The sequence below is a fragment of the Giraffa tippelskirchi genome, chromosome 8 (assembly GCF_054371585.1).
Source record: "Giraffa tippelskirchi isolate mGirTip1 chromosome 8, T2T-mGirTip1v1.2.pri, whole genome shotgun sequence".
Lineage (NCBI taxonomy): Eukaryota > Metazoa > Chordata > Mammalia > Artiodactyla > Giraffidae > Giraffa > Giraffa tippelskirchi.
In genome coordinates this window covers 62,015,308-62,032,198 of record NC_137282.1, presented here as the reverse complement: position 1 = coordinate 62,032,198, position 16,891 = coordinate 62,015,308, and the positions used below count along the sequence as shown (strand labels likewise).

Genomic DNA, 16,891 nt, shown 5'->3' with positions numbered 1-16,891 from the left:
TCTCTGCGACTCCATGAATTGCAGCACGCCAGGCCTCCCTGTCCATCACCAACTCCCGGAGTCTATCCAAACCCATGTTCATCGAGTCGGTGATGCCATCCAACCATCTCATCCTCTGTCGTCCCCTTCTCCTCCCGCCCCCAATCCTACCCAGCATCAGGGTCTTTTCCAATGAGTCAACTCTTAGCATGAGGTGGCCAAAGTACTGGAGTTTCAGCTTCAACATCAGACCTTCCAATGAACACCCAGGATTGATCTCTTTTAGGATGGATTGATTGGATCTCCTTGCAGTCCAAGGGACTCTCAAGAGTCTTCTCCAACACCACAGCTCAAAAGCATCAATTCTGCGGCGCTCAGCTTTCTTCACCGTCGAACTCTCACATCCATACATGACCACTGGAAAAACCATAGCCTTGACTAGACGGACTTTTGTTGGCAAAGTAATGTCTCTGCTTTTAAATATGCTATCTAGGTTGGCCATAACCTTCCTTCCAAGGAGTAAGCATCTTTTAATTTCATGTCTGCAGTCACCATCAGCAGTGATTCTGGAGCCCAAAAAAGTAAAGTCTGACACTGTTTCCACTGTTTCCCCATCTATTTCCCATGGAGTGATGGGACCAGATGCCATGATCTTAGTTTTCTGAATGTTGAGCTTTAAGCAAACTTTTCACTCTCCTCCTTCACCTTCATCAAGAGGCTCTTCAGTTCTTCTTCACTCTCTGCCATAGGGTGGTGTCATCCGCATATCTGAGGTTATTGATATTTCTCCCGGCAATCTTGACTCCAGCTTGTGTTTCTTCCAGCCCAGCATTTCTCATGATGTACTCTGCATATAAGTTAAATAAGCAGGGTGACAATATACAGCCTTGACAGACTCCTTTTCCTATTTGGAACCAGTCTGTTGTTCCATGTCCAGTTCTAACTGTTGCTTCCTGACCTGCATACAGGTTTCTCAATAGACAGGTCAGATGGTCTGGTATTCCCATCTCTTTCAGAATTTTCCACAGTTTATTGTGATCCACACAGTCAAAGGCCATGCTCAGTAAATCTTTAATCCAATTTTCTTTTGATGGGTTGGGCTGTGTTCCCTCCCTGTTATTTGACCTGAGGCCAAACTATGGTGGAGGTAATGAAAATAATGGCGACCTCCTTCAAAAGGTCCTGTGCATGCTACACTCAGTGCCCCTAACCCTGCTGCAGGCCCCCACCAACCCACACCTCCACCGGAGACTTCTGGACACTCATGGGCAAGTCTGGGTCAGTCTCTTGTGGGGTCACTGCTCCTTTCTCCTGGGTCTTGGTGCGCAAGGTTCTGTTTGTGCCATCCCAGAGTCTGTTTCCCCAGTCCTGTGTAAGTTCTGGTGGCTCTATGGTGGGTTAATGGCCACCTCCTCCAAGAGGGCTTATGCCATACCCAGGTCTGCTGCACTCAGAGCCCCTGTCCCCGCAGCAGTCCACTGCTGACCCATACCTCCTCAGGAGACACCCACAGTTCTGTCTCAGTCTCTGTGGGGTCTCTGAGTCCTGGTGTGCACAAGGTATGTGTGAGCCCTCTGAGCGTTTCTGGTGGGTATGGGGTTTGATTCTAAACACGATTTCACCCCTCCTACCATCTTGCTGGGGTAATGCTCAAAGTAATGCTCAAAATTCTCCAAGCCAGCATTCAACAGTATGTGAACCGTGAACTTCTAGATGTATAAACCGGATTTAGAAAAGGCAGAGAAACCAGAGATCAAATTGCCAACATCAGCTGGATCATTGAAAAAAGAGAGTTCCAGAAAAACATCTACTTCTGCTTTACTGACTACGCCAACCTTTGACTGTGTGGATCATGACAAACTGGAAAATTCTTCAAGAGATGAGAATATCAGGCCACCTGACCTGCCTCCTAAGAAATCTGAATGCAAGTCAAGAAGGAACAGTTAGAACCAGACATGGAACAACAGACTGGTTCCAAATTGGGAAAGAGTACGTCAAGGCTGTATATTGTCACCCTGCTTATTTAACTTATATGCAGAGTACATCATGAGAAATGCTGGACTGCATGAAGCACAAGCTGGAATCAAGATTGCTGGGAGAAATATCAATAACCTCAGATATGCAGATGACACCACCCTTATGGCAGAAAGCAAAGAACTAAAGAGCCTCTTGATGAAAGTGAAAGAAGAGAGTGAAAATGTTAGCTTAAAACTCAACATTCAGAAAACTAAGATCATAGCATCCAGTCCCATCACTTCATGGCAAATAGATGGGAAAACAGTGGAAACAGTGACAGTCTTTATTTTTGGGGGCTCCAAAATCACTGCAGATGGTGACTGCAGCCATGAAATTAAAAGACACTTGCTCCTTGGAAGAAAAGTTATGACCAACCTAGTCAGCTTATTAAAATGCAGAGACATTACTTTGCCAACAAAAGTCCATCTAGTCAAGGCTATGGCTTTTGCAGTAATCATGTATGGCTGTGAGAGTTGGACTATAAAGAAAGCTGAGCGCCGAAGAATTGATGCTTTTGAACTGTGGTGTTAGAGAAGACTCTTGAGAGTCCCTTGGACAGCAAGGAGATCCAACCAGTCCATCCTAAAGGAAATCAGTCCTGAATATTCATTGGAAGGACTGATGCTGAAGCTGAAACTCCAATACTTTGGCCACCTGATGTGAAGAACTGACTCATTTGAAAAGACCCTGATGCTGGGAAAGACTGAAGGCAGGAGAAGAAGGGGAGAACAGAGGATGAGATGGTTGGATGGCATTACTGACTCGATGGACATGAGTTTGAGTAAGCTCCGGGTTGGTGATGGTCAGGGAAGCCTGGTGTGCTGCAGTCCATGTGGTCGCAAAGAGTTGGACATGACTGAGCGACTGAACTGAACTAGGAGGTGGGGGGGGCAGGCGCTGGGAGAAGGGATGCAGAAATGGGAACAAAGTAGGTGCAAGACAACTAAGTAGACTTAAAAAAAAGAAACTTACCAACCTCAAAACAAAATCTATAAAAAACACATGCTTATATTAAGTGGATATCCTGGGAGAAATATGGCGAGCTTCAGGGAAACGCGTGGAAACAGGCCCTGGTCCTAACTGACTGCAGTTAAATTTACCTTCTCCAACACATTGTTATGAAAACTCCCAGAGAAAAGTTGAAATACATATATGGCGAACACTCATATACTCACTATCTAGATTCCAGTGAACTCGCCACGCCTGTCTTTCTGGGCCGTGTCCCTGTGGACACACATACTGTCCGTGCACACGAGGGCACGCAGGCTACGGCCGGCGCCGCACGCGCACCGCTGACTCAGCAGCGGGCTATGCACCCAGCCCAGGTGTGCTGGCTGGCACCTGCCTCTTGAGCATCGGTCTGTGGACACATTTCCGATGGGGAGGTAATCTGAGCACAGTCGCCTCTCATCGCTACACCTCCCTGGAGTCCAGGCTGTGGGCGCCCTCAGCTCCTGGAGAGTGGGGTGTGCAACCCCACCCCAGCTCTGGGATTGCCCCGTGCGCCCACCGCCCTGGCCCACGGGGCTGGCCATGTGAGCTGACCCTCCCGACGGGTCTCTGCACAGGAGGCCCTGAGGGGCAGGAGGGAAGCTGTGCCCGGACCGCGAGCCGGAGCCCTGCCCAGGCGGGCTGCAGAGCAGCGGGCCTTTCCGGGTGACCGGCATGAGGGACGCCACGGACTGCACTTGAGTGGCAGTTTCATCGGGCGCTGCTACAGAAACCGCACGACCACAAAGAAACGCGCACCGTCCACCAGGGTGGACGTCCAGTTTCCTCCAAGCAAGGACGCTTGTCCAGCCTTCACCGACATTCGACGTGTACCTCCCCAGGTTTACCCGTTACCATCGAAAGGAAGCATAGGCACCTCCGGCTTCCACCCTCCCGGCCCCGCCCCTGGTAGGTGGAGCCGCCGCTCTGGGCTACGCGTGCGCAGTTTCCCGCCTTACGCGGCGGAGCCCCTCCTCCGCCGCGCCCGCCGGCCGCACCGCGCATGCGCGCCTTCTCTGTCAAGCTGAATCCCGGCGGAGCCGGCTCTGCGGACGCCGTGCGCGTGCGTCGGCGCGTCGGCGCGCGGGGTCGAAGGTCAGCTCGCAAGATGGCGGCGGCGGTGACCTTCCTCAGGCTCCTGGGCCAGAGCGGCGCGGTGAGGCGGGGCCTGCCCGGGGGCGCCAGGTGCTTCGGGGTGAGGACCTCGCCGACCGGGGAGAAGATCACTCACACCGGTCAGGTATAACCGCGGGGCAGAGAGCGCCCTCCCCTTGGGGCGCCCAGGCGGGCGGAACCCCGGTCTGGCCCGCAGGTCCCGCGGTCCAGCGTCTGGGTGCTCGTGGGTCCCAAGTCCAGTGCCCGGGGTACAGTCGCCCAACAACCCAGCCCCCGGTTCCCGCGTCCCACGGTCCAGTCCCCCTAGGGCGCCAGGCCCCTGTACTCTCGGTCCAGTCTTCGCTGTCGCGGTCCCCTGGGTCCCTGGGTCCTGGATCTGCAGGGTTGGGTATCAAGGGGCTGAGGTGCGAGCCGGGCTGAGGCGCTGGGTGTCTGCAGCCGCTGTGATCTCACCGTGAGAGCGTCGGCGAGCTCCGAAACTACGCCGACACCCCGGGGGAACCTCTTGGTTATTCTGGGGAGGCCTCCGTCGGGGTCAAAAACCGCAAATTGTGTGGGTCAAATCTTCTAACGTTTGTGTAACGTTAAATACCATATTTAATAACTCGAGAGTCTGCTGTCTACTGAAACACAGCGTTAGGCTATACTCCTAATTCTAAAGATGAGGGAGTAAGTACTTGTGATGTCGAAGGGTCACCGGGCAAGTTCAGATGGGAAGGAGTCTCAGCGGCCTGTGAGATGGAAGGTCAGCGTGTCCCCCGCCGCTGGGACTGCTCTCCTCTGGTTCTCCCAGTTCAGACTACTGCTTATGGTCATGTTAGGAATCCCGCAGAGAAATGTCCGTGGGGCACAACTCCTCAAGTGTGTGATCATATGCACGGCTTAACATGAAGAAACCCCTTTTCTGTAACGTCTGTGATTGATATAAATGTACAGAATTGGGCTGTAAGTATCTCTCTTTTTCTTTTCAGGTTTATGACGATAAAGACTACAGGAAAGTTCGATTTGTAGGTCGTCAGAAAGAGGTAAGGAAAAGATGTGGTAAAAGAAGGGCTTGCCAGGCGGCTCAGTGGTAGAGAATCCTGCAGGAAACGCAGGAGATGTGGGCCCCACCTGGGGACTCTGGGGCCTCTTCCTATCCAAGGTGCAGAGTGTCCAGTGGCCCGTGTTCATGTAAGAGGTGCAGCAAGTCTCTCTGGCTTTCACTCTTGCAACAAAAATTTGGTGTTTAGTAGTATTTAAAACTCTTTCTGGTTTCCAGGAGGCTTGTTTTAAGACTGTAGGTTTATTGACAAACCGCACAGAGTGCTGAGCTCCCATATGCTTCCTGCCCCTGACCAGTGTCCCTGTTGTTGTCCTCTTGGCTGAGCTTGCTGCCTTTGTTAGAAGCGACAGGTTTGAACATGTGCAAAGTATTGAAACCTTGCGATTCACTCATGTCTGTGGCTTAGGTTTCTTTTGGGTTCAGTCTTTGTGTTGTACATTCTGTTGGGCTTGGGCTTAGTTGCTCAGTCGTGTCCAACTCCGCGACCCTATGGACTGCAGCCTTCCAGACTCCTCGGTCCATGGGATTTTTCAGTCAAGAATACTGGAGCAGGTTGCCATTTCCTTCTCCACGGGATCTTCCCAACCCAGGGATTGAACCTGCATCTCCTGTGTCTCCTGCATTGGCAGGTGGATTCTTTACCCCCTGAGCCACCAGGGAAGTACATTCTGTGGGTCTGGACAAATGCGTAATGTCTTACATTTCAACTACAGTGTCACTCAGAGTATTTCACTGCCCCAACCCGAGTCCACCCCCCTCCTGTGCACCACCTCTTCACCCCCACCCCCCTGACAGTCCTCGACAATGACCCATCTTACTGTCTCCACAGTTTGGTTGTATTTTTAGAAATAAAGTGACTCTGCACTTAGGCTGAGGAACAAGGAGAGCAGGAACTGGACCGTAGAGCCGCCTTCGCAGGAAGGTGGGCTGTGTCCCCGCGCGGCTCTTGGCCAGTCTTGCCCAGCATGCCCGTGTGGCTGCAGCGAGTCTGCACAGCAATCCCCGGCCCTTGGCCTGGGACGGGCCTCCTGGAGAGGAGAGGACAGAGTGGGGCCTGCCGTGGTCCTGGGTCACCTCAGGGAGGCAGAGGGCCCGAGTGGCCAGCTGTCCCCCTGTGGTGACAGACCTGTTTTCACTGCTCTGTGGTCGCGCATGTGGAGTTACAAGCCAGTGTTTCCTGCCCGTGAGTGACGGGCATCATGGCCGCCTCAGGCAGCGGGCGTGCTGGGCCCAGGAGGTGGTTAGTGTGGCCGTTGTGTCAGGTTTATCACGCAGGTGGACACCATGGCGCTCCGTTTCTGGGGCCGCTGGGCCTGGGGCGCAGCCGGCAGTGGGACAGCGCGTCACGTGTGCTGTGACCGAGCCGCGCTTCCTCCCTCCTTGCCCCCTTTCTGGAAGGAGGAGCCGGGGGGCCGACAGTGCTTTCCTGAGTCAGGAGTGACCCCCTCCTCTGGGGGCTCTGTCGTGGCCGCGGGCGGGCGAGCTCTGCGCTTCCTTCTGTGCTCCTGGACGGGGGAGGCCTGCGCTCTCCCCAGGCTCAGATTTTAATACTGAAACTTCGTGCCTCTCCTCCTTCATTTGTAAAGATGGATCATTGTTCTCATCTCTTCACTGCAGTCTTGGGCCCTGGGGTGCGGCTGGGGTTCTGTGTGTTCAGGGTGGCGAGCCTTGGGGGCCCCCAGGCAGGGCACCTGTCACCATCGTGATAAACAGACACTCGGTTACTCACGGAGCCAGAATCGCAGTTACCGAGGGCCGCAGTTACACCTCGAGGGCCTCTTTTGTGCACTTGTGTCCAGGGACGTCCAGGAAGGGAGAGGGGACCCCACCACTGACTGTGTGACCCCGTGACTCTCAGACCTCAGATATGGGTGGCCTTCAGGAGGTGATCTGGCAGTGTTCGACCCCGAGTGTGTCAGCTGGGGCAGGACGCAGCAGCTCCCTCAGATCCGATCCGAGTCTAGGGCCTGGGCAGGCTGCTGCCCGCACCACAGGGCTTCCATCGGGCCGTGCCTGGCAGGCCTGGCTCTGGTTCTGGCTGCCGTGGGTGAGCAGGTCCCGGTCCGTCAGCTCAGATGGTGCGCTCACGGCCTCCCGGCTGAGTCCTGCATGAAGAGACGCTGGCCCCCGAGGAGAGAGGAGAGATGCCGCCTCCTTTCTGTTTCTCCACCAGCTTAAAAATCACGAATTGATTCCCTCCAGTAAGAAAACCAGTGGGCTTGGAGCCGCTCTGGGGCCAGCTGTGCTGTGGTGCTTAGCAGTTACGGCGCCACCGTCGCTCCTGTCCCCCGCATCCCCGGCCCTGCCGTGGGGCAGCCCTTGGCCTGAGCCAAGGGCTCAGTGTCCCACCTCTGCTCGGGGCCAAACCAGCTGTTAGGTCAGAACCAGGTCCCCGTGTTGAAGTGGTCCTGGGGTCAGCTGCTGCTCCCGGTCTTTCCCTGAAGACAGAAGGAAGAGGGCATGTGTGTGCATGTGTGTGTGAAGAAAAGAGGGTGGAGCAGGGTGTTAACCGTGGGTGAACCCAGGTAAAGACCAATGGGAAGTCTTTGTGTTGCTGTACTTGTTGGAGCTTTTCTGTGAGTTTAAATTAGACGCAGATAAAGAGTTAAATGTGCGTGTGCGTGTGTGTAATTATCTGTATTTTGAAGATCTGCACTGATATTTAAATGAGAAGGCGCAGAGCGTCTTTGCTGGCAGCGCAGTGCATGCCTGTCGGGGGTGGTCTGCGCTGACTGGAATTCCGTGAGCACGTCCGGGGTTTGTATGTGTCTGTGCAAGCGCTCCTCTCTGTCTTGTTCCAGGTGAACGAGAACTTCGCCATTGATCTGATAGCGGAGCAGCCCGTGAGCCAAGTCGGGAGTCGGGTGATATCATGCGATGGCGGCGGGGGGGCCCTGGGCCACCCCAGAGTGTACATAAACCTGGTAACGTGCTGTCTGGCCCACGGCCCCCAGCCCCGGTCCCCTATCCCGTTCTCTCCCCGCCTGCCGCACACGCTCGGCTGGGCCCTGCCCACACTCGGCTGGGCCCTGCCCACGAGCCGTCCCCTGGGGCTGAGCAGGGGGCAGGCACACACAGAGCTTCCAGGACAGGATAGAGCTTGGGGGTGGGCCGCCCACTCGGGCAGGGCCCCGCCGCCCCTGCTGATCTGTCTGGCTCACCCCAGCCCCGAGGGGGCCCTCTGCTCAGCACCTCCCTGCTCCAGTCCTCCAGGCCCCTGCCCAGGACACCGCCTGCCTCATGGGCAGGTAGGGTGGACGGGGACCGAGCCGACTGTTAACAGGCAGGGAGCCCGGGGCCCTGAGGAGCCCAGGGGAGCGGGCTGAGCAGGGCCCCCGGCACAGCGTGTCGGGTGTCGGGCTCCGCGGCACCCTGGGGGCAGCGTGTTTCCAGGGTCTGGTCTCAGTGTCGGGTGTCTGCCGTGTGTGGACTGACAATGGAGGTGGAAGATGGAAATAGGGCCGCTCTCCCTTTGAATCTTCCAGGACAAAGACACCAAGACAGGGACGTGTGGCTACTGCGGCCTGCAGTTCCGGCAGCAGCACCACTAGGGCGGCCGCGGGACCGGAGCCGGCGGCGGGGCCGAATGAAGGGTGTGCTGAAGGGTGTGCTGGAGGACCCGAGTGTGCAGAGCGCATTTCTCACAGTCCCTGAGGACCGGCCCTCCAGGGCCCGGCCGCCTGCTCCTTCCTCCCGGGGGCGCGTGGTGGGCGTGACTTGGCCTCTCGGCTGGCTCAGCTCCCGGCACTCTGCCCCACCCGCTCCCTGGGCTGGCCTGGTCTGAAATCCCACAGAGTTAAGTACCGTTTGAAGGCGTTAACAGTCACTGTGGACTGACTTAAATACTCTGTATTTAAAAGAGTAATGGCTATGATGTATTGTAACACAAAAATAAAACCAGGAGGGGAGAGGACAGAGGTCTGGTAGGTGACGGGAGGACCTGGAGAAGGGGGTGGGGGGAGGGGGGTTACCTGAGCTGAGGGAGCACCTGCCCAGCAAAGCTGGTGAGAAAAGACGCTCCTGGGTGCGTTCTGACAACAAAGCAGAAGTTAATGAAGCGCTGGAGTCTGGAGGAAGCAAGACTGTTTAAGCTTCCGGTTGGAAGGACCGGCAACCACATGGTCCGAGTTCCCAGAAGGGCACCCGGTGTCCCCGTCAGCCCTGGAAGCTGGAGGTGGTAAGTGCTTCAGAGTCAGGGGTGCTGGGCATGCTGACGGAGGTGAGGCTTCTGCGATGGCTTCCCTGTGTGTGCACAGCTGTCCCTGGTCTTCTGGGACCGTTTTCCTTATGTTTCCCCAAACCCACGGAGAGAGGATGCACAGAGGCCCTGTTACTCTGTCAACTGCAGTCTGAAGCTGTTAGAAAATTCCAGAATAAGCGATTTATAAGTTTTTAAATTTCCAGACGTCCTGAGTAGTGTGATGAAACCTCCCACCGTCCTGCTCCGTCCAGCCAAGCTGAGAATCAGCTGTTTGTCCAGCGCATCTGACCGCCGGTCACTGCCCCTTCTCGTCATCAGATCCCCTGTCACAGTGACCAGGGCCTGTGTCCGTATGCCCCTGGTTTACCCAGCGAAGCCCCCAGAGTGCGCTGGAGTGTGTGAAACACAGTAGATGTGGGGCTTGGCCCGTCCACGGCATCAGGCGTCCACGGGGATCTCAAAGTCTCCTCTGAGGCCGGGGGGGATCTGGGAGTCCAGGCAGGGACGCGTCGTCTCCCGGCTGGAAGCGACCAGGAGACGCTGCTCTGCACGCAGCTGTCCTCTCCCGTAGCCGGGAGCCTGAGGCAGGGAGGCCGTGCCCCCAGCTGGCCCTCCCTCTGGGGCCTCTGCCCGGCTTCTGGTGCTGCAGTCCTGGGCGTGGAGACCAGACACGCATCACCGTCCCTGCCTCTGTGTGCCCGTGACCTTCTCGTGAGGAGAGCACTCACTGGATGTGGGGTGACGTCCCCTTAACTGGCTTCACTGCAGAGGCCCCAAGGCAAGGTTCTGGGGCAGTCTGAGTGCCGGGGCTCCCCCAAGGCAGGGGACACAGAGCGTACTCTGCTCCCCCCGCGCCAGGCCTCGGGAAGCGGGCAGAAGCGAGGCTGTCCTGTGGCTGCTGCTCCTGAGGCTGGGGACGGGGCTGGGGAAAGGGGGGGTTGTGCCAGGAGCTCCCTTGAGGAGCAGACCCAGTGAGGCGGAGCAGGACCCTGTGGGGCCTTCCTGGGACAGACAGCCCACCCAGTCCTCCACCTGCCTTTAGTCTGTAGAAAAACCTTAGTCACAGAAGAAACTTCATCAGAGAAGTGAGAAAAATGCAAAGAAACTAACACAAAACAGATAAAGTCGTAAAAGTCTAGGACCTTTAGTTCTTTCTCAAGGGCCACAGATAATATCCGAGCTGTGTCCTGTGAGCTGTCTTGCAGGTACTGAAACCCCCGCTGCTTCGAAAAAGTTAACTACATGATGACCAGACTCCAGCCATGACATGTTTAGTTGTTAAGTCAGGTCCAACTTTGTGACCCCAGGGACTGCAGCACACCAGGCTTCCCTGTTCTTGACTATTTTTCAGTTTGCTCAAATACATGTCCATTGAATTTGTAATGCTATCCAACTATCTCATCCTCTGCTGCCCTCTTCTCCTCCTGCCTTCAGTCTTTCCCAACATCAAGGTCTTTTCCAGTGAGTCACCTCTTCCCATCAGGTGGTCAAAGTGTTGGGGCTTCAGCTTCGGCATTAGTTATGATGTGAAAGTGTAAAGTGAAAGTCGCTTAGTCATGTCTGACTCTTTGTGACCCCATGGACTGTCTAGTTCCTGAAATTCTCCAGGTCAGAATACTGGAGTGGGTAGCTTTTCCCTTCTCTAGGGGATCTTCCCAACCCAGAGATTGAACCCAAGTCTCCCACATTGCGGCAGATTCTTTACCAGCTGAGCCACAAGGGAAGCTCAAGAATATAGGAGTGGGTAGCCTATCCCTTCTCCAGGGGATCTTCCCGACCCAGGAATAGAACCGGGGTCTCCTGCATTGCAGGCAGATTCTTTTCCAACTGAGCAATGAGGGAGGCAGAGGACCACAATTCTGAGAACTGGTCTCAAGTTTGGAACAAACTGACCCTGGAACTGAATGTACCTAAAACAATCAAGGTGATGCTGGTCAGACCACTGATGACAGATTTCAAGATGCCGGTGCTATTTCTGCATGGAGCCCCCTACCTCAGTCTATAAAAGCTCTTGAGCACTGATTGTCTTCCCTGTGGCTCAGAAGGTAAAGAATCCACCTACAGTGCAGGAGACCTGGGTTTGATCCCTGGGTCAGGAAGATACCCTGAAGTAGGAAATGGCAACCCACTCTAGTATTCTTGCCTGGAGAATCCCATGGGCAGGAGAGGCTGGAAGGCTACAGTCGACGGGGTCGCAAAGAGCGGGGCTCGACTGAGCGACTCACGCTTGTCGGTGGGGAAGCGGCCTTTGAGCAGGAGTCTGGCCTCCTCCCCCATTCCCCCATCTCTGAAGCGAAGTAGACGTTCTTTTCCCACCAGCCTGGCCTCTCGAGCGCTGGCTGTGGAGTGTGAGCAGCGGCCCTGGCTCTCGGTGACACCAGCAGGACGTTTCCCCAGACGGCTCTCTGTCCCCGGCTCTCGGGGGCACCGCGGTCCTCAGGGAGACCCCTGCCCTGTGTGACATCGGGGGTGCCGCCCTGCCCCGGGGCCCGGGTCATTGGGGGGACGGGGCCCCAGGGCAGTGGTTCTGAGGGCCGAGCGTGTGGTCAGCGTGTGAGGAGGACGGACAGAAGCCGGGGAGCAACCTGACCCAGACGGCAGGACCACAGCCAAGACCAGCCTCACTGCCACGTCTGAGACGGCTCACAGACCTGGTGTCCCTACACAGGTGACGGGGAGGCGGGTGGGGCCCAAACGGTCATGTCCTTTCTCAGGAGGTGGCCACTGGGCGCCGGCCTGCAGCCTGGGCTTTTCCAGGACTCCATCCGAGCTGGCGCCCGGAACGGCAGCAGAGACAGTTCCAAAGCCCCCTGCCTTCCCGATGGTGGTTCTCTGTTCTACTTTCAACTTGCCTGAGTCACGTATTTGAGATGAGGGTTCCTTTTTTTTTCCTTTTTAATATTGCTACTTTCTTTATCACTTAAGTCGCTCAGTCGTATCCGACTCTTTGCGACCCCATGAATTGCAGCACGCCAGGCCTCCCTGTCCATCACCAACTCCCGGAGTCCACCCAAACCCATGTCCATCGAGTCGGTGATGCCATCCAACCATCTCATCCTCTGTCGTCCCTTCTCCTCCTGCCCCCAATCCTACCAAGCATTAGGGTCTTTTCCAATGAGTCAACTCTTCGCATGAGGTGGCCAAAGTATTGGAGTTTCAGCTTCAACATCAGACCTTCCAATGAACACCCAGGGTTGATCTCTTTTAGGATGGATTGATTGGATCTCCTTGCAGTCCAAGGGACTCTCAAGAGTCTTCTCCAACACCGCAGTTCAAAAGCATCAATTCTGCGGCGCTCAGCTTTCTTCACCGTCCAACTCTCACATCCATACATGACCACTGGAAAAACCATAGCCTTGACTAGACGGACTTTTGTTGGCAAAGTAATGTCTCTGCTTTTAAACATGCTATCTAGGTTGGCCATAACCTTCCTTCCAAGAAGTAAGCATCTTTTAATTTCATGGCTGCAGTCACCATCAGCAGTGATTCTGGAGCCCAAAAAAATAAAGTCTGACACTGTTTTCCCATCTATTTCCCATGAAGTGATGGGACCAGATGCCATGATCTTAGTTTTCTGAACGTTGAGCTTTAAGCCAACTTTTTCACTCCCCTCTTTCACCTTCATCAAGAGGCTCTTTAGTTCTTCTTCACTTTCTGCCATAAGGGTGGTGTCATCCACATATCTGAGGTTATTGATATTTCTCCCGGCAATCTTGATTCCAGCTTGTGTTTCTTCCAGCCCAGCGTTTCTCATGATGTACCCTACATATAAGTTAAATAAGCAGGGTGACAATATACAGCCTTGACGGACTCCTTTTCCTATTTGGAACCAGTCTGTTGTTCCATGTCCAGTTCTAACTGTTGCTTCCTGACCTGCATACAGGTTTCTCAAGAGACAGGTCAGATGGTCTGGTACTCCCATCTCTTTCAGAATTTTCCACAGTTTATTGTGATCCACACAGTCAAAGGCTTTGGCATAGTCAATAAAGCAGAAATAGATGTTTTTCTGGAACTCTCTTGCTTTTTCGATGATCCAGCGGATATTGGCAATTTGATCTCTGGTTCCTCTGCCTTTTCTAAAGCCAGCTTGAACATCTGGAAGTTCACGGTTCACGTATTGCTGAAGCCTGGCTTGGAGAATTTTGAGCATTACTTTACTAGCATGTGAGATGAGTGCAATTGTGCGGTAGTTTGAGCATTCTTTGGCATTGCCTTTGGGATTGGAATGAAAACTGACCTTTTCCAGTCCTGTGGCCACTGCTGAGTTTTCCAAATTTGCTGGCATATTGAGTGCAGCACTTTCACAGCATCACCTTTGAGGATTTGAAATAGCTCAACTGGAATTCCATCCCTTCCACTAGCTTTGTTCGTAGTGATGCTTTCTAAGGCCCACTTGACTTCACATTCCAGGATGTCTGGCTCTAGGTGAGTGATCACACCATCGTGATTATCTGGGTCGTGAAGATCTTTTTTGTACAGTTCTTCTGTGTATTCTTGCCACCTCTTCTTAATATCTTCTGCTTCTGTTAGGTCCATACCATTTCTGTCTTTTATTGAGCCTATCTTTGCATGAAATGTTCCTTTGGTATCTCTAATTTTCTTGAAGAAATCTCTAGTCTTTCCCAATCTGTTGTTTTCCTCTATTTCTTTGCACTGATCACTGAGGAAGGCTTTCTTATCTCTCCTTGCTATTCTTTGGAACTCTGCATTCAGATGGGAATATCTTTCCTTTTCTCCTTTGCTTTTCGCTTCTCTTCTCTTCCCAGCTATCTGTAAGGCCTCCTCAGACAGCCATTTTGCTTTTTTGCATTTCTTTTCCATGGGGGTTTTCTTGATCCCTGTCTCCTGTACAGTGTCACGAACCTCTGTCCATAGTTCATCAGGCACTCTGTCTATCAGGTCTAGTCCCTTAAATCTATTTGTCACTTCCACTGTATACTCATAAGCGATTTGATCTAGGTCATACCTGAATGGACTAGTGGTTTTCCCTACTTTCTTCAATTTAAGTCTGAATTTGGCAATAAGCAGTTCATGATCTGAGCCACAGTCTGCTCCTGGTCTTGTTTTTGCTGACTGGATAGAGCTTCTCCATCTTTGGCTGCAAAGAATATAATCAATCTGATTTCGGTGTTGACCATCTGGTGATGTCCACGTGTAGAGTCTTCTCTTGTGTTGTTGGAATAGGGTGTTTGCTATTACCAGTGCGTTCTCGTGGCAAAACTCGATTAGCCTTTGCCCTGCTTCATTGTGTACTCCAAGGCCAAACTTGCCTGTTACGCCAGGTGTTTCTTGACTTCCTACTTTTGCATTCCAGTCCCCTATAATGAAATGGACATCTTTTTTGGGTGTTAGTTCTAGAAGGTCTTGTAGGTCTTCATAGAACTGTTCAACTTCAGCTTCTTTGGCGTTACTGGTCGGGGCATAGACTTGGATTACCGTGATATTGAATGGTTTGCCTTGGAAACGAACAGAGATCATTCTATCGTTTTTGAGATTGCATCCAAGTACTGCATTTTGGACTCTTTTGTTGACCACGATGGCTACTCCATTTCTTCTAAGGGATTCTTGCCCACAGTAGTAGATATAATGGTCATCTGAGTTAAATTCAACCATTCCAGTCCATCTTAGTTCTCTGATTCCTAGAATGTCGACGTTCACTCTTGCCATCTCCTGTTTGACCACTTCCAATTTGCCTTGATTCATGGACCTAACATTCCAGGTTCCTATGCAATATTGCTCTTCACAGCATCGGACTTTGCGTCTATCACCAGTCACATCCACAGTTGGGTATCGTTTTTGCTTTGGCTCCATCCCATCATTGTTTCTGGAGTTATTTCTCCACGATCTCCAGTAGCATATTGGGCACCTACTGACCTGGGGAGTTCATCTTCAGTGTCCTATCCTTTTGCCTTTTCATACTGTTCATGGGGTTCTCAAGGCAAGAATACTGAAGTGGTTTGCCATGCCCTTCTCCAGTGGACCACATTCTGTCAGACCTCTCCACCATGACCCATCCGTCTTGGGTGGCCCCACATGGCATGGCTTAGTTTCATTGAGATAGACAAGGCTGTGGTCCATGTGATCAGATTAGCTAGTTTTCTGTAATTTTAGTTTCAGTGTGTCTGCCCTCTGATGCCCTCTCGCAACACTTACCGTCTTACTTGGGTTTCTCTTACCTTGGGCCTTGGGTAATTCCTCTCGCCGCCGCCGGCCCCCAGCCCCCAGCCCGGCCTAGTCCTTGTCGGCCGCCGCCCCCGGCCCCCGGCCCGGCCTAGCCCCTTTATCACTTATGTAATGAGTAATATTTTTTAAGATATACATATTTGATTTTTTTTAACTTTTCATCTTGTATAAAAATAAAAGAGTATAGCTGGTTAACGATGTTGTGATGGTTTCCGGTGAACAGGGAAGGGACTCGGCACGTGTGTACCTGCATCCGTTCTCCCCCAGACCCCCCTCCCATCCAGGCTGCCACTAACAGTGAGCAGCGTTCCCTGCGCTGTGCAGCGGGGCCTCGTTGGTTGTCTGTGTTACCCAGCAGAACGTGCACGTCCATGCCAGACTCCCTAGCTCGCCCTCCCCACCAGGTGAGCCTCTGGAGGCAGCAGTTAACCCTCTCTGCCAACCGCTTGTCTCTTCATGGGCGTATTTGACCCTGTGACACCGATTGGCTCCCGATGTGGGGCTCACAGCTGCGTTTTTCCGCTGTTTCAGTTCCCTGGGTCCTTTGTCCCTGCCGCCCTCTGGGCCCGGACTCGAGTCAGAGCTCTGTTTCCACCACCGGGTTTTGAGCCCTTCTCTGAGCAGCTCTTGCTGCAGTCGCTCCAGGCAGTGGTGTGTGCGGGTTCCACGGGCTGCTGTCTCAGTGGACTCAGCGCCCCAGGGGGTGTGCACCCTGCACTGGGCAGGTGGGCGTCGGGCCCTGGCTGGCCCTGCGCTGGCACGTGGGCTGGGCCTCCCGCTGCTTGGCTGTGTCTGGGGCCCGGGAGGGGAAGGGCCGCCCAGGACTCTGCCCTGTCCTCCACGCCCAGAGCCGAGGCCTGGCCAGCCTGCCTCCGTTCCCCTTGCAGGGCCTCCTGGCCTTGGTGTGGTGTGTCTGTGGTCTCCAGCTGCACGGAGCAGGACAGGGAAGCATGTCCACCCGCTGTCCCAGACGCAGGGATTACGCCGCTCACACACAGCATGGGCGACACCCGGGCCTTGGAAGCGACTGCGCTGGGCTATGAGTCTGGCCTGGAAGAAGCGGGACTGTTTGACCCAGAGCAAAGCGGTGGTCAGGGTGGGTGTGACAGGCAGCCTCAGAGTGGCCTCGGGCTGGGGCGGGGTGGGCTATATGTAGATGCCCCCTGCCCAGGGCTAGCACCTCCTGGAGGGGGTGGGAGGAAGGCTGTGCGAGGGCCCAGTGGGGGCCTCTCCCGCCCGGCCCGGGGAAGGGTCAGCTCGGCAGCTCGGAGCCCAAGGCTGGACACTAGGCACATGCTGGATCCGTGCAGAAGTCTTGCCCGGCAGCAGTGTCAGCGACTGCAGGGGCACGTGGCACCCAG

At 54.1% G+C, this 16,891-nt stretch overlaps 1 protein-coding gene and 1 long non-coding RNA gene across 3 annotated transcripts; both read left to right on the top strand.

Annotated features, from left to right (window-relative positions):
* The first annotated feature begins 4,070 nt into the window (after nt 1–4,070).
* On the top strand, nt 4,071–9,059 carry NDUFS6 (NADH:ubiquinone oxidoreductase subunit S6). Of its 2 annotated transcripts, none has more exons than XM_081523625.1 (4): nt 4,071–4,180; nt 5,073–5,126; nt 7,948–8,070; nt 8,632–9,059. In XM_081523625.1, exons 1-4 carry the CDS (start codon nt 4,094–4,096, stop codon nt 8,695–8,697), a joined length of 330 nt encoding a protein of 109 aa, XP_081379751.1. In that variant the 5' UTR covers nt 4,071–4,093; the 3' UTR covers nt 8,698–9,059. The 2 variants fall into 2 exon arrangements, with proteins under 2 accessions (XP_081379751.1, XP_081379750.1); XM_081523624.1 differs by having other exon boundaries at nt 4,071–4,225.
* A 1,354-nt stretch (nt 9,060–10,413) lies between these two features.
* Nucleotides 10,414–15,725, top strand: LOC145518756 (uncharacterized). Its single transcript, XR_014063267.1, has 2 exons — nt 10,414–10,905; nt 12,281–15,725. It is a non-coding gene; the product is annotated as an uncharacterized LOC145518756 (long non-coding RNA).
* The last annotated feature ends 1,166 nt before the right edge of the window (nt 15,726–16,891 follow it).

Excerpts from the sequence above, each read along its gene's own strand:
- NDUFS6 (XM_081523624.1), top strand. The coding sequence starts at position 4,094 with ATGGCGGCGGCGGTGACCTTCCTCAGGCTCCTGGGCCAGAGCGGCGCG. Across the intron at positions 4,226-5,072 it reads AGATCACTCACACCGGTCAG|GTTTATGACGATAAAGACTA; the intron begins GTATAACCGCGG and ends TTTTCTTTTCAG. Across the intron at positions 8,071-8,631 it reads CCAGAGTGTACATAAACCTG|GACAAAGACACCAAGACAGG; the intron begins GTAACGTGCTGT and ends TGAATCTTCCAG.